The 16,553-nt window shown below is 40.1% G+C and overlaps 1 protein-coding gene across 6 annotated transcripts in view; it reads left to right on the plus strand.

Moving 5' to 3' along the window:
• The window catches only part of SNCA (synuclein alpha), a 64,657-nt gene that overhangs the window by 12,542 nt on the left and 35,562 nt on the right, over nucleotides 1-16,553 (plus strand). For all 6 annotated transcript variants that reach the window (XM_041488251.1, XM_041488250.1, XM_041488248.1 and 3 more), the window contains exon 4: nucleotides 2,779-2,924. In XM_041488251.1, the coding sequence (XP_041344185.1) occupies nucleotides 2,779-2,924 (146 nt within the window). The remainder of the gene's footprint in view (nucleotides 1-2,778; nucleotides 2,925-16,553) is intronic.

Genomic DNA, 16,553 nt, shown 5'->3' on the forward strand with positions numbered 1-16,553 from the left:
AAAAAAAAAAAAAAAAAAAAAAAAAAAAAAAAAAAAAAAAAAAAACAAAAAAAAAAACCCAGAATGAAAGGGCCCTGAATTATAGAAACAAACCCAGTGGTTTGGTTTGGAAAAGACCTTAAAGATTATCTGATTCTAACCTCTTTACATGGGCAGAAATGCCTTCTGCTAGACCAGATTGCTCATGGCCTCCTGGCCTTGAGCACTTCCAGGGGTGGGACATTCACAGCTCTTCTGGACAACCTGCAGTGCCTCACCACCCTCCCAGTAAAGAATTTCTTCCATTTGTAAACTTAGCCACTTTTAGTTTGAAGTAATCTACGCCTGCCCTGTCCCACCATGATCACAGGATCCTGTCTACCTTTCTTGTAGGGTTTTAGGTACTGGAAGGCCACAATTAGGATCTCACCAGCTCTGTTTCAGCTCTTCTGGACAACCTGCAGTGCCTCACCACCCTCCCAGTAAAGAATTTCTTCCATTTGTAAACTTAGCCACTTTTAGTTTGAAGTAATCTACGCCTGCCCTGTCCCACCATGATCACAGGATCCTGTCTACCTTTCTTGTAGGGTTTTAGGTACTGGAAGGCCACAATTAGGATCTCACCAGCTCTGTTTGTCTTCATAGGAGGGGCACTCCATCCCTCTTGGTGGTGTCCCCCCTGGACTCACTCCATCAGGTTCAGGTCTGTCCTGCTGGGGCCTCAGAGGTGATGCAGCCCTGCTGGTGTGGTCTCAGCCGAGCAGCGGGCCAGAATCCGCTCCCTGGAATTGCTGGTTATCCTGCTTTGGATGCACCCCAGGATCACTCCCAGAAAATGAGTGAGACAGAGGAAAAATAAAAAGCAGTACTGAAATGTACCCAAATCATATCTTAATTATTAAAATTTAAATTTATTGCAAAATTGGATTTTGAATCTACTTTTATGAGATGCTACTCTATTTTTTCAGAATTCTTTTTGCATCACCTGTGGGATTTATATGGAACAGCATGAATAAGTTTGTTTCATAACATTAACCAATTTCTTTCTGAAAGACTCCAAGCACAAGCAGGTCTCACTAGGCTTTGCAAGACATAGCGTGTTATGAGGGCACACATTTGAAGATAAATGTTTGGAAAAACCTAGTGGAAAGCTCCTTATATAAATTTCATGCATAAAATCCAAAGTGTTTTGTGGTCTGTAGCTGGTAATAATCAAATGGGGCATCTTAACAGATGTCTTTTTGCACTTGCTAGCATTAAGTCAAACCTTCCCTGAGGGCAACATTTGCTTTTCAACAAAACCCACTTTTGATTATCTTTGGCGTGACCTCCCCCACTAAAAAAAGCAGGGCAGTAGAATAGTGGATGTATACATTGAAATTTCTCATGAACTTTTAGGTTATTAGCATGTATAGTATGGGAGATATTTGAAACAGACTTTTTCTGTTTCTAATTTCAGACAATGTTTTTCTACTCTGTAATGAAAACTCCTGGTCATAAGAGATAATACTTAATTAGTTACTAACTTTTCCCTTTAAATTAGCTAGAATGAGCATTAAATTATCTGCCTCCATTTTCAGTCAGCAGATATTTATAGTTTGGGTCTTTAATAAAAATTGCGTATTAGTCATGTTTAGCTTTCTAGCTTTTTCCTAATTTTTGCTATTTGTTATCAGTCATAGTAATGCATGCTGCCTGCCCTGTGATATGGACAACTGATGCTCTTTATGTATGGAATTAAAGAAATGTAATTTATCCACAGAAGGTCTAATGTTCATATGTGCTTCCCAAAAAAACCTCAGAGATGGTGGCCTAACTTTGAAGCAGAATCCATCTCATGCTTATAAAGGATGCAGATGAAACTATGAATACATTTTATGGATCAGACGGGATTTAGCCTGAAGGAAAGTATAGGATTTGTTAGAATGGCAAAGATATATGATGGATGTTTTTGAAAAACATTCCCTTGTTTAGAGGAGTACATGTGTGTTTTGCTAAAAACATGGGTATGTAACTTGGAGGCATGAAGGCATTCCATCCCTTTTCTTAGAGCAGTTTCACTGTAGTTCAGGCTGCTGTCAGAAAGAGCCCTTGGGGATGAATGAGCAGAAAAACCCCAGTGATATTCTGAAAGGTAGAATGGCAACTGCTGATGTATATGTAGGCTAAATGAGTTGTTGTTTCCCTGGGGCTTGGAAGTTAGCTATTAATCCAGTTTGCTTTGACATTCAGTCTTTTTATAAATTAGTATATTATGTATCAGCTTTGGGGCAAAAATCTCAAGGGGTCAGATAAAAGGTTCTGTTTGAAATTCTCTGGTTGAGCATTGATAGATCTGCTTTTTAATGAAATAGATCTTAGAAAATAAAAAAGGAATAATCAACATTTTTTGAGTCTCATGCAAAAAATCATGTGTTCCATGCCTTGTATCATGCATGACTTGTATCATGGTGGACTTATTGGAATGCATTTCTAAACTAGGATATATTATACAGTGAGATGGGCATAATAAGAGCACCTAAATAATGACTTTACTTCCCTAAAGTGCAGTTAGACATGAATGAAAATGTCAGATATCTTTCACATGAAAGAAATTGAACCCCAGCTGAGGTTTATTTTTACCTCTGCTGCTCTAGCATTACCAGATGGATAGTTTAATTTCTTGAGATCCACTCGGTGTACAGAAAATGTAATGGTCTTATGGCTTTCCATGATGTTGGGCTGTCCATGATGAATTCTCTGACAAACTTACAGCTCCCGGAGGTGTCATGTGTTTTTCCATCTTCTGCTTCTCCTCAGTGGCTGAGAAGACCAAAGAGCAGGTGTCCAATGTTGGGGGAGCTGTGGTGACGGGAGTGACGGCGGTGGCGCAGAAGACGGTGGAAGGAGCAGGGAACATTGCTGCAGCCACTGGCTTGGTGAAGAAGGACCAATTGGCCAAACAGGTTGGTTTATTTACAGTCTTTTCCAGGTGAAGAAGTGAGCAGTGAGGGGCTCATGAGCTGAGAGGCAGATGGAGTGCTTTCTGTCTCTTGGTTGTATGAATGCAGGATTAATTGTGTTGTGCCAAACAAACAGCAAAGATGTCTGCTGCTTATAGCTTGTGTTTTTTGTGTGAGTGAATTGCGGGATCTGGGAACTTGAGTGGGATTAGGCATGGAACTTCACTAATCTGAAGTGTTTTAGTTAATTTGGATCATGTTTTAAAGTGTGATCTAGTGGTAGTTCTGAACTAGGGGGCCTCTAGTGGAGACCAGCTGCTGTAGGATAGCTGTTTTGTTTTGTGGAAATATAACTGTTTTTCCCACTAATTTGGGATTGAAAAGCAATCTGCTAGTGCTGAAAGGTCAAACAGCAAATTTCAGGTTTAACAGCACAAGTTGTATCCTCTCTAGTTGTAGAGAGGAGGGTTTGTGTACCAATCCACATTGCATCTAAAGTAAGGACCTATCTGGAGAGTCACTGTCTTCCATTAATACAGTGACACTATCTCAAAAATGCCTCTAAATAGCCTCAGTTATGCAGATCAACATTGCTCTAGGTCATCCTATAAAACACTGTAGGTATTTTTATTCATACACTGTAGTTAATATTCTTCCATTAACACTAGGTGAAAAGTGACCCCAGCCGGCAGGAACAATGCTTTCCAAAATGTGTGGAGTGGTTTTTTTAGGAGACAAAAATAACTCAGAAGTGACAAATGCCTCCTTCTGTGCTGTTTTCTGTATGAACATTTGAGAGTTAGACAAAAATAGGATTAGGAAGAGTATTTAATATTTACACAAAAATATGGCTGTCATGGAATTGAGCATGAAGTTCTTATTTGTTGTGTATCTTATTTGCAGTTAGTGTCCAGAGGAGCTGTAAAAATGGAATCCTTAAAAACTGGAGTATTTTTATCCGTGTTGAAGTGTAGTCCTGTCTGTCTGACAAATCCTATTGGTGCTTTACTATGGGGAGCAGAAAGGGCTATTACCTTGTGGTAGGTATTCATTTCACTGTGGTGGATTGTCTTGGAAACATCTCACAAGCAGTTTTATTCTCTTTCAAATCAATATTCCTGGAGGATTTTTTTAGTCCTCTTTTTTTTCAGCTATAACTGACATGGTGCTTTTGATGTGGTCATGGATCTTTGTAAGAGCTGTGTGGGAAGATTTGCAAAATGGAGAATCTAATGACCTGCCAGGGGATACATGAATATGGCATGGTCATAGTCTCTGCGCTTAGTTTCTGCTAAAGCTCTTGTGTAGTTTTATGCTGAGCATATTCTTTTTTGTTCACAGCTCTTGAAACTCAGTGTAATAAGGATCATCACTGCTGTAATGCACAATTACCCCCTTTAGTATTGACCATAACTAATGCCTTTTTATCTCTCTCTATAGGGAGAGATCCCTGTAATTATAAAGTATAAAGCAAATGTCTGCTGACTTTCATTTAAATCTGTTCTCTGTATTGTAAAGATTAAATATAAGTCATGATGGCTGTGACAGAATAAAATCACATCTGTGGAATGAAAGAACATCCATAATGTACATGCATATTATTTCTATTAATAGCAACATTATTCTGAACTGGTGTTTTGTTCTGTAGATATGCAAAATCATTCATTTGAGGCTTGATACTGATATTTTTAGACTGAGATTCTCAGTCATCTATGCAGTATGGCCATGTAGCTGATGAGTATCTGGGGCTCCTCCTGGACTGCCTTGCACATCTGTCTTTTACTGGTTCTGCGAGGGATGACTAGCCATTTCAAAACACTGAGTAACATGTCATAAGTTTAAAACTTGGTGGGTTTGCATTCCTCTGCAGCTGAGGCACATGAGATAGATTTTGCTTGGATTTTCTAGGTAAACTGACAGTTTGGTAGGGCAGGTGTGGGCATCCAGAGTAGCAGTGGGACATTGAAGGAAGCAGGGTGAGTCTTTCTGAGAAAACAGAAGGTGCCAACCAGGCATTCAAAATATCAGTGTAACTTGGTGCCATTTATCTCTCCCTGTAAGGGTTACGTGTGTTAAGGCTGCTTGCCTGTGTGACAGCCTGCAGTCTTGTGTGGTGACTGGCATTTTTCTCGCACCATGATGGAAGTTTGGTTTTGACTTTCAACTAATTAAAAACACTATGTTTTTTAAACCTGTGGGTACAGTTATGCAGAGGAAATAAGTAACAAATTCTTGGTAAAATTCTTTCTTGAGAAGTTTCTCCAAGGTGGCCTAGTGCATCCTTAAAAGCTGGTGTGCTTTGGAGCATGAAGCACAAGCTGAAGCAGCCAAGTGAGCCCAGGCTGGAGGGCTGCTGTGACACCCCACTGTCACCCACCTGCCCTGCAGCTGGTGGAGTGACAGCTGAGACAGTGACAGACAGGGATGACTTCAGAGTGCCCATCTGAGGCTGCCTGGGGGATTTCTGCTCTGGCAGAAGCTTACTGCTAAACACAGACAGGGTAGTGGTGGTTAGTAGGCTCAAATTAATTACAAAAGGGCTAATGTACTGCAAGCAGTATTTCACTGAATGACAAAACATTTATTGTCTGCCTCTGTGTGTTTTATTTCTGTGTGTAGTGTATTTTCTAAATTAGTTTTTAAAAACTAAAAATTATTGGTAGTTGCCTTTAATGCAAAGATGAATGTGAGTGTTCTGTTTGCAAGTCAGCCTGAATGTATGGATACAAATTGAGGGGGGTGGGGGGATACCAGCAAGTGAGTATCTAGTATATAATATTTTGAAAGCAAACTATGGAGTAAAACACTTGTTTTCAGATAGTTAATTAACAAATTGAAGTTCTTAACCTCACTGAATCCATGTCATTTGGTTCCCTGGCATCTCAAGAATAAACAGTTGCCAACTTCTGTGTTTTCCATGCTGAGTAATTTTATTTTTACTGTTCTAGCACCAAAATTCCCAGTCAAGCTGAAATATCAAGCTTCTTTGAGTACCCTATGATGCTGTAGTCATATGGATTTCATGTGCTGTAAATTCAAACGTAAATAGAACAGGTCTTGTCCCTAAGATTTTTGGATTCTGTATGGATCATGTTTGGTATCTCTATGTGCTAAATCCTTTTTTTTTAATAATGTCTTTTAATTTAACACATTTGTAGTAAATAGCACTGAAAATACAAAATTGCAGTAGCAGGTAACAAGTAGGTAGGAAATACACTTCCTGAGCAGGCAATGCAACTCTTTGGTTTAATTGTGAAGCTTTCAATGAAAAAGTCTGTCAAGACTGACAATTTAGGCATTCGGTCTTTTCTTCTATAGAAAATGGGAATTAAGCAGGAGCCCTTGCTAATTGCATTTAATGTGAAAATAGAGAGTAAAAGCAGTGGCAAGTTAGCTGTATTTCCCCTTCCCACCCCCTGCATTTCCTGGCACTCCTTGGAAAACAGTGTCATGGCATAAACATTCAGTGCAGTGGAACCCGCAGATGCTGAGTATTTGTCTTACTACTTTTTTTTCCAGAACAGCTAATCTTGCGAACCACCAAAATTTTCCGCAGACATTATAACTTGTTCAGAGCCAGGGTGAAGGATTCCAATTTGGGGAATCACCATAATCAAATATAAAAATTTGTAGAAGCCTTTTTGATCCTTCTTACAGGGAAGCTCCGTGAGACATGGTGCATTGCTGAGACTAGAGACATGATGAAATACTTTTTAATATTGGTGAGAGCAACTCGGTTTTGATTAAGACACCAAACATCACAGTGTACTCCAGTCATCTGTTACTTGATCATTTGGGAACCTTACTAGTAGAAGGAATGTGAACCCTGTGAGTGTCTCTGAGAATTTGCCTTTCAGTGGTGGAAAGAAGGATACTTTTCTGCTTTATTAAGCATCAATTTCTTAAATGTAAGTGATACCACTTCTTTCAAAGATATCTGATTTGTCTTGTTGCAAACTGAGATTACTGTGTGTTCCCAAAGAAGTTTTGATTACCATCTGTACTTTATAAAACAAAAAGAGCTGAATATGAATTCTTGAGATTTTGCACTTTACACTTTGATTTTAGAAACAGATCAGTTTAGAAACCCTTCTGTAGCAATCTTAGGCAGAATTAACTTAGGGATGACATTTGACTTCTACTAAAGTTATCTTGGATATCATTTTCCAAAGTTTGAATACCAACATTAAAGTCCCCAACACTTGTGCAAGGTGACACTTGTTACCTGCATACAGTAAAAATGCCTAGCTTGGTAACTGAAAAGCTTCAACAGGCATTTTCTTGTTTTGTCTCTTTTTGTCCTTTTGAGATCTCTTTCGTGTATTTTCTTTGCTACAGTGCCGTAATACTGACACGCCACATGGAAAATTCCTGAAACTTTAAAAATTAATTTGAATATACTTTTTTGCTCTAAATAAGAGTCTAGCAGTAGGTATAATCATTGCAGAATTTGGGTGTGGGTGGAACCATGTGTTTTGATAGATATGAAGATCTCCAGGTTCTATGACCACCTTAATGTTCAGTATACTTGTCAGGATGCTTGGCTTACTGAAGGATCACCATTCCCCATCTTTCCAGTCTATAGGTTAGTCAATTAATTTCAAAAAGCTTGGCTAGAAACACAAAGGGAAAAGCTGTGGAGCAAAGACGTCCAATTTCCTTTTTCAGGAAGGGAATTGGAGAGTTTTTTTCACCTTTGCATTCCACTTTTTGCTATTTGCCAGATGTGTCCCAAAAGGCTAACAGATCCCAATGAAAAGCAGGATGGTAAGTGCAAGTTGCATAAGACTGAAACTCATGGGACTGTTGTTCTTTAGTTGGAGCAAGCAGATCTCCCAGAGCATTTAGTATGAGCAAAACATCAAGCCTTGATTTAAGTGAGGAAACATCAGTAAAGTTTTGACATGCAAATGCAGAAATAGCCTCCACCAATTAACTTCTGGAGTGAAATATTTTCTGTAGGGACTGTAGAGCAGGCAGGCTTTCGGGGTACAGCATCTAATTGCCCTCCTCAACTCCTCCTTCCCCTTTATGGCTCTAATAAAGGTCACAGTAGAGAATGGATAAGTTTGAATATATTAAATAATCTAGTTCCCTAGCAGGCCTGCCAGGCAGTTGTAGGTCTGACCCTTTATGTGTGAGGCAAGCAGTGCCACTTTGTCTTGTGCAGTTGTAGGGAGATGGACTTTCTGGTTGTTCAGGGTGGGCCTCACCATTGTTCTGGTGTGACACTCCTGCCTGGTGTGTGGGAACATTTACAGAAATGGTTTGGAAGCATAAAATGATTTGGGTTGGAAGGGACTTTTAAGATCATCTAGTTCCAAACCCCAATCCACAAGCAGGGACACCTTCCACTAGACCAGGCTGCTCAATGCCCCACCAGCCTGGCCCTGCAAGCTTGCATAGGATGGTTTCTGGTGGGACAACTAGCACACAGTCAGTCTTCCTCAGGAAACTGATTTATAGGAGAAGACCTGCTCAGATAGTCACAGCTGAACATCAGTCAGACAACACTTGCTCTCAAATTTTGATTTGAATCATAATGTGCAGAGCCTATAGTCTGGGGTAGGTTTTCTTTTTCCTTTATTGTTTTATTCTTTATCTATGTGTAATGTGTGAGTGGCTGCTGCAAAACAGAGAGGATGTTTAGCAGCTGTTAGCAATGTTTCCTGTTTTAATGTCCGTAGATTGATTGAGAGTGGAAGAATGAGGGATAGATCTCCCGTTGGGGGATCCACACTGCTCAGTAGCTGATTCACAGAGAACCCTCCTAAAAGAAAGCCTTTGTTAGCTGTTTCAGTTCTTGAAGGAAGTGGAATTGTCAGTGAGCTGACATGTCTCTTTGGTTGTAGTGTAGCTGGACTGATTTATTTTGGTAGATCTTTTCTTACTGCTCTCAGAATTAATGATGGTGTGTTGTGTTAAAATATACGTAAGAAAATAATTCTACAAAGCTAATGCATATTCTAGAAACAGCAAACTCTGATTTGTTATGAATCATAAGGTACCCATAGGCAGGTGATATTAAAGTTTCAAAGCTGCTTTATGCACACAGTCCAATCTCCTCCTCATGACGGCACATGGATTTTTTTGATGGGAGAGCTCATGACTCATCTAGGTTGTACAGAGCTATGAATGTCAGTAGACCTGTGAAATTGTGTTGCAATCCACTATGCATTGTGAGTGTTGGAATGCAAGTGGCTTTGATTTAGTGGTTTGAATTTATTTTGGAAGCACATTACAGTTGCAGTTGAGGCCTCTCAATGCAGTTTCATTCATGCAGTTCTGTTTTCTCTTGGTGTTTCCACATGGGCAAGCCTCCCATATGTGGCTTAGTATATGTTGATACTGCCTAATGGCACAGTAAAGAACAGTGTGGAGTGTGTGAAGCAGACTCCAATGTTTACAGGAAATTTTATTTGATGGAATGTGCTAGGGATACCCACAGAAAATGTGCTGATTAATAGGAAGGGTACAGAAGTCACAAAACCAGCAAGGAGATAGGTAGAAGAAAAACATTCTTTCTTTTGCTTTATAAGATTTTTTCCTACCTGTCACTTCCTTCTTGGAATGTATGTGCACATTGTGGTAGCACTTCTGTATGTGGGTAGATTAATTTTATGTCACTTTTAACACCTCTGTTTGAAATATTTAAAATTAGGCTGGGCAATATAGAAATGCATGTGCACAGAAAATAACAATACTTGGGGGGAAAAAGCAGAAGGTGGAAGATGGGTGACTGTAGATAGAAGTGCTAGAGTTTTTCTGTTTGTTGAAGAGGTTGTTGAAGTGCTGGTAGAACTTTGAATATCAACTTATGCTTGACCTCTCTGGTTGGCAGAGAAAATACTTTTCCTGCTGTGGGGCATGTTGCTGGTGTTTTTTCTCAGAGGGCAAAATAGTATTTGAAGGCAAGCCATGTCCTCTCTGTCAAAGCATTTCCATATCTGTGACTTAAGCAGAACTTGAGGAAAGAAAACTCATAAGGTGTTATCAAAATATCCTGGAGGTTATTGCTCTTCATTAATTCAGGAGCAAATGTAAGTGTAATATAAAGGTCTTGTGAGTTTTCCTGGTTTCCTAATGGCTTCCATGCTGTGAGAACATTTTCGTGCAGACTGATATTCAGGGTCTACCTGCTGCCTTCGACCATAATGTATTCCTAATTATCTGTGGAGAGATTGAGTTAAGGAGCTTTTGGGTGGCATCATATTGTTCTTTATTTTCTAGCAATTCCTTAACCTCAGATTTATCTTTGACTGTGGAGAAATTCAGAACCCCCATCTTAATCTGAATGCCTATCTCTCTTGGTCTCCAAGAAGAATTGTTTGCCAGCTGATAGAAGGTAAACATGTTCTCCATTAGGACTTGTTCATGTCATACTAATGACATGATATTTGTAAAATCTACAAATAGAACACAATTTTTAATTTCTTTTTCTTCAATTTATGCGAGAGAAGCAAAATTCCCCATCTTTTAACAGGCGTCTGCCTTTTGCATTTATTTATAAGGGTTTGCTTGTCTGCAGTTTGCTCTGTTTCCTCCGTCTTCTTTACTCTGGTCTCCCTTCTACCTCCCATAGCCTCCATCTCCTGTTTCCATGTAACTTACCTAATATGCCCCCACAGCACATTCCAGGCTTCTGTTTTGATCTCCCCTGTGTAGCTATGGCCATTGCATTATGGAATTCTTTCAGGCTAACTATGGAACCAGTTCCATTTTGTAGTGTCCCAGCTTTTCCCATGTATCCATCTATGGGATTTCATGCAGTACTCACAGAATTTTTTTTTCCTGTTCTAAATAGTTGCCAATCCTGTGCTAAATAGTCAGGAAGGTGCTACTTGGTGAGAGGAATACTTTTAAGTTCATTTGGGGATGATATATGTTCATGCCAGCTCTTCCTGTTCTTGCCCACTTTGTGTGAAAGATTCAGCAATTTCAGATGGGGATTAGTTTCATGGAACCCATGATAGCTGGGCAAATTGTTAAGTGGCAATTTTGTGCAACTTAAGGTAAGGGTTTTACAAGCTTAAAGCTGTCTCCTTAGCATCTTCTGCCATGTTTCAGTGCTCCTTTCCTCTGCTGGCCAAGGAGGAGTGTGTAAGCCTTGCAAGGTAAGAAGCTTAAATGTTCATTCTGCACCTATCTAGAAGTCATTGTCTCCAGAGGTTTTGTGATGGTAGCTGGTTGCTGATGTTGTAAAAGCCAAGGTCTGCAGCTGGCAGGTTTTTTTAGCTAGCAGTAAAAGTTTATGGTGCTGAAATGACATTTTGGCAAAGCACTGCAATGTGTGTTTATGTCTGCCAGTCTGTTCAGCAAAGCACTGCAGTGGGATGTTTAATAGGCATGAGTAGCAAATTGGGGTCTTGGATTGATGTGATGATGAGGGTTGTATAAACTTCAAGAACTGAAATGTGGAGTAAATACCTCTCTGTGGAGATAGAGATTAATCTGTATTTTCAGAATGTCAATCCAGTGTCATCTCCCTCCCGAAGAAATCCTGTAGGTTAAGAGGGAGGATGAAAGAAGTAAGGTGGGATGCTTTATTGGGACTACCTAATTACTGGCAGTGCTGCTGTTACTATCAGAAGAAAGGAAGCTTATATCATCAGAGTACTGGTGATGATTAGCAAATACTAGTGTAATATGATATACACCATTTTTGTGACTATTTTAGCCATGGATAGAACTTCTTAAAGAATCAGTGGAGTAAGTGATACAAGCTTGGACATAGCCTGTAGATGTCTGTGACTTTTTTGAAGCTGCTAGGACATAATGAAAGAGAAGAGATGATTCATCTTTCCTACAGTAAGCTGTCATTAAATTCTGGCTCTCACCTGCTTTCACCTGTGTTAATTTGTTTGCTAGAGGAAGTTAAGTGGCCTGGATGAGGATGATGGGTAATAATTTTTCAGTTTTTAAGTACTTGTCTCAGAGTGTTTCAAAAGTTTCCATGATATATCTGCACACTGGAATTTGTTACTGGACAAAGCTACATTGAATGTCTCAGAAATGCATCTGAACATTTAGATTGGAAGCATCTTTTTTTGCCAGTGGCTTATCTAATGCAGAATATTCCCTATGAGGAAACTGGAGGTGTAAGCTGCTAAAGTTGTCCTTCCAAAAAACATGCTTTTTGCAAGACTGAAGCAGGCAGAAAGCCTAATTCTGAAGTGTACTGGACCTATTGATTTCCCTCCAACCTTTGGTGTTAGCTTTCAGAGCTATTTCCTTTTGCTTTATTAGCACACGCCCTGGAGGTTTGCCAGACTTGGGTCAGAAAAGTCAAAATCAAGCTCAAAATGAGGAGATGCAGCCAGTATAGAGCTACTTTTACCCTGCTTAGTGGGTAGCTATGAACAGAAAGGCAATTACAGACAGCTCCTCTTTCCTTCAGAAGCACATAAAATAGGATTTGTGCCTTTGAAGCGGCCTAATGCCTCTGTCCCACCTCCCACTCCATCCTGTGTAGAAGGGGCATCACCTAGAGCAGCTGATACCCTGCCAGTACTATGTCAGTCATGCATATTTCTTCTTAGGGGCTGTGGAAAGAAGGAAAGGCTCTGGGCTTCTTTGGCTGACCTCTGCTGTACCTTTTAATTGTGTAATGTAGGTCTTTCTTCGTGTGCTCCTATATGTAAGAAAGATATGTGCAATTTTTTTCCTTACTAGTTCTCTGTGATGGTTTTAAGGCCCAAAGGGTTCATTGTGGTCGAAACGAACATGCATTGCCCTGGAGTGGTGTGAAAAATTAATTTAAGGTGTCAGGTTATGTGTCAGTCACAAGAAATCTCTACTTATCCATAGAGACAGTACTTCTAACAGGGAGTGTCCATTCAAGATGAAGGCGGCAAGAAGCAGTGGTTGAAACAAGCTATCACATATAAAGAAAATTATTTTTACAGCTTGTAATGCAAAATGTGCTTGGGGAAGGAAATGGCAGGGGCAATTGAGTTGTGTTGCAGTGCACTTTTAAGACTTGCAGGTTCTCTTGGTTTTTGTGAGAGCCTTCAGGAAGGAGGCTGGAAGCTGTAAAACCTGTTAGGATCTCTGGTGTTGAGAGCTCACTGTGAGCTTCTGATTGCTTCTAATTTGAAGTTTTTAATTACTAAGCTAATAATTTGTAATAAGTTAATACTTTAAAGGTATTGAAATGTGTGGTTTTATGACAAGCGTGTATGCAGTTGCTGACCAGTTTGGTAGAATTTATATCCATAATGCAGTTTAAAGATGATAATGTGTGCATGAAACACTTATACTTTGCCTAATGAATATACTTATGTCAATTAAAAATATTACTCTGGTGGCATCAAACACTTCAGTTCATTACTTAACAACCAGCATATCTTAGCCCTGTAAGGACTGCACTCAGAGATGCTTTTTTAACCCCTGTGTGACTTGGCTAATACTTCATATGGTTGATCTGAGCAAATGATTCTGTTCAAATTCCTAGTAGCATCAGTTTTAATGGCTGGGTCATGTTTAATTTTGTGCATGTGGCAGATGAACTTACAAATCCCTCAAGATATAACTGATTGAGTTCAGACATACTGTATGCAAATTGTTTTGTAGAGAAAGGTCAGAGATCAAATAGAGCTGGAGGCTGAATTAATTTCCCTCTCTGGAGAAAATGATTCTAACAGGTCAGGAGTGAAGTCACTGGCTTGGCACCAATCTTCAGATGGGAGAAAGATTTCCTCCATTCTCCTCATCCCTACTGTGGTCTTGGAGTTTTTTCTGAAGTGTTTGTTGTATTTGATGATGCTGGACCAATGCATTTAGCAGCTACACTCTCTTCCTTGTCCACAGCATGGAGACAGGCTTTTAAAGCCTATATTTGCATAGCAAAAGTTTAAAAGGTGAAGGCAGGTGGGATTAGTGATGGCTGTTGTGATAGAATGCAGTGCAGGGTTGTCAGACCCACAGGTGGAAAATGGAAACTTTTATTGGAGGCTTATATCAGTTGTTGCCTTTTGTTAGTGTAGAATTTATAAAACACCTTGAAATGGGGGTGCATTTTTTTAGAGCACCGTTTTTCTCAATAGATTCCATGTGTTTACTCTTTAAAAAAACCTAAGTAATAGTTATTCCAGTAGCTTTGAAAGAGGGCATGTGTTCACATACAGCTGACCTGGTGTCTGAGCCAGAGTGGTGAGCTTGTTTTTTCACAGTCACCAGCATAATGCTTCCTCTGTGGACTATTTTTGGAAGGGGTGGTGTACTCATAATTCACAGGAAAGGTAACAGATTTAGCAGTGCCTCTTTTCACCTCCTACACACCATCTATGAGATGGAGTTTTTAAGTCTTAGCTGTCTCTGTAGATTTTTCCCTGAGCTACATTTTGGATGTACGCTTTTTTATGTGGCTGGTTGGACTGCTGTAAATGCCAGCTGTTGTCCAAACTGAGAAACAGGGGAGGCTGGGAGAAGTAATGAAACCACTTCAGAGAGATTTCAAAGCAAGTTCTAAGCTTTGCTATTTGTAAACATCTTGATGACAGTTAAGATGAGTAGTGGTGGATTTGTTTTTTCTCCTTTTCCCAGCCTCTGTGTTCCTTAGCTCAGCTCTGTGCCTCTAGACTGTGTGTGGTACATTATGGGAAGGGAAGCCTTTGCAGGCCTCCTGGAGGAGAATCAGACTTGGGAGTTCATCATAGCATGCAGGCTACATGAAGAGAATGTGGAGACCTCTTGGTTGTACTCAGAATAAAATGGACGACCATAGCTGGTCAACATGTCACGTTAATGCATTCCACAGAGACTTGAAGACATTCAGTTGCTTCAAGTTTTCTCTGTTTATCTTGGATTTAAAGTTGGCCTAAGAAAACAGTAACTGATTTGTGGGGACAGATGGCAAACTCAACCTTTCTCTGCATCCCCTAGTTAGCAAAAGTCTATTTGTGGAATCAAAGCCAATGGTGGGGATGAGCTGGGCTCAGGAAGAGTGGAAAGACTGCGCAGGGGATATTTGATGATTAGGGAGTGAGTGGGAGGAGAAAAGAGTGGCCGTATATGAGAGAAGGTAGTTCTTGATTCCCCTTGCATTCAGGCACCATGAGGCAACTTCTGATCCTGTTTCCTTGAGGTATGGCGTGCTGGCACAGAACTCACTCTCCAGAAATCTTTCTGCTTCTGGGAACACAGAAGAAGGGCTCAAACTGATGTAGGATGTGCAGTGGATTCCACCTTTGTCTTTTACCCAGCTTTTGTCAGCAGAATAGTGTCTGGGAAGTCGAGTTGCCCTGGAACTTCAGTATTTCAGCCTGATGTTTTGCCTTTTTGGTGAATATTGATAATAAATGTGACTCTCTTGGGAAGAAATTGCATTTTAGATTTTTTTTTTGAATGCTCTGCATCTGTCCTAATGTTGATCCCTTTGATAACTGCCAGGTAACTTGCTTGTAGCAGAGCTTTGTAGGTGCTGATTGCTTTTGAATAGCATCTGAAATTGGAGTGGTTTGGAAAAGCAGGGCGTTTGAGTGGTTGTTTTACAGGGACATAGGTTCAGCTAAGATTTCAGATTATCTGAAAGGATCTGTACAGAGTCCATCATGTTGTGTCCTCCCCTTCAAAGCCTGAGCTGTGTGCAGTCACATCCACCCAAGTGTTCCTCAATTGATTGCTGACTTCTCACTAGCTCACCTAATTAGTGCCCCTTGCCCCAAGGAGAAAGAAATGTACCACATTCTGAGGATCTTGAATTTGGATGGGTTTGTATGCATGAAACAAGGACAAAAGGAATTCTCAAAGATTATTAAGAAAAACCTACAGCCATGTGCTTTGTGTTTGATTATCCACATTAAAAATAAAATCAGACTACCTTCTAAACTTTCCAGTGAGTTAAAATCTGTCCAGTGAGTTCTATAATCTGTTAAAACCTGGGCCTTAGGTCTGTCTGTCCTACAAGCACTCTTGTGACCTGTAGAGGAGCCCTATCCTTTTGGTTTCTGTTTGGGTGCGCAGTGTTTGACCAGCTATTTCATCAGTCCAGTACAACATCATGTTGCTCTACCAGAGAATCATGGAATGACTTGGATTGGAAGGGACCTTAAAGATTGTCTGCTTCCAACCCTCCAGCCATTATCTTCCCTACTCCTTTGCCATGATCTCTGCAGCAGTCCTGTGGAAGTAACGATGACTGCCATGTATTGATAGACACCAGTTTCCCCTTTGCCAGGGTGGCAAGGGGGGTGAGTCTCCATCATTGGCAGTGAAACTGACGCTCAGGGAAAGTCCCAACTGTTTCAACAAAGTATGAAGAATTTAGTCAGAATGTTCATGTGCACTTCTTGCCCTGATCTCCCAATTAGACTGATAAGAGATCTGAACTGGATGGGTGCTTTCCTGCTTTTCTTACAAATCATCAAGGTGCAAGTCAAGGTAGGCTTTTTATTGCCCTAAAGCTCAGCTTAATTTTTGTAAATTTATCAAAGGTTACTTTGCTTGTCCATGGGTGAACAGGTACAAGACCTTTATCCACAGTGGCTTTGCAGGAGAAATGGAGTATGTAGCTTGGCTAGATACATCTTCAGTAAAGTGTAGTCATGATCCAGGAAAAGTAAGAGCTCAAGTTGACTTTCAGAGTTTTCTTTGTTTAGTTGAGTATATCTGGCATTCAAGGAGAGAAACAAA

This window comes from Pyrgilauda ruficollis, unplaced genomic scaffold, assembly GCF_017590135.1.
Source record: "Pyrgilauda ruficollis isolate IOZ18807 unplaced genomic scaffold, ASM1759013v1 scaffold89, whole genome shotgun sequence".
In the NCBI taxonomy this organism is placed as follows: Eukaryota; Metazoa; Chordata; class Aves; order Passeriformes; family Passeridae; genus Pyrgilauda; species Pyrgilauda ruficollis.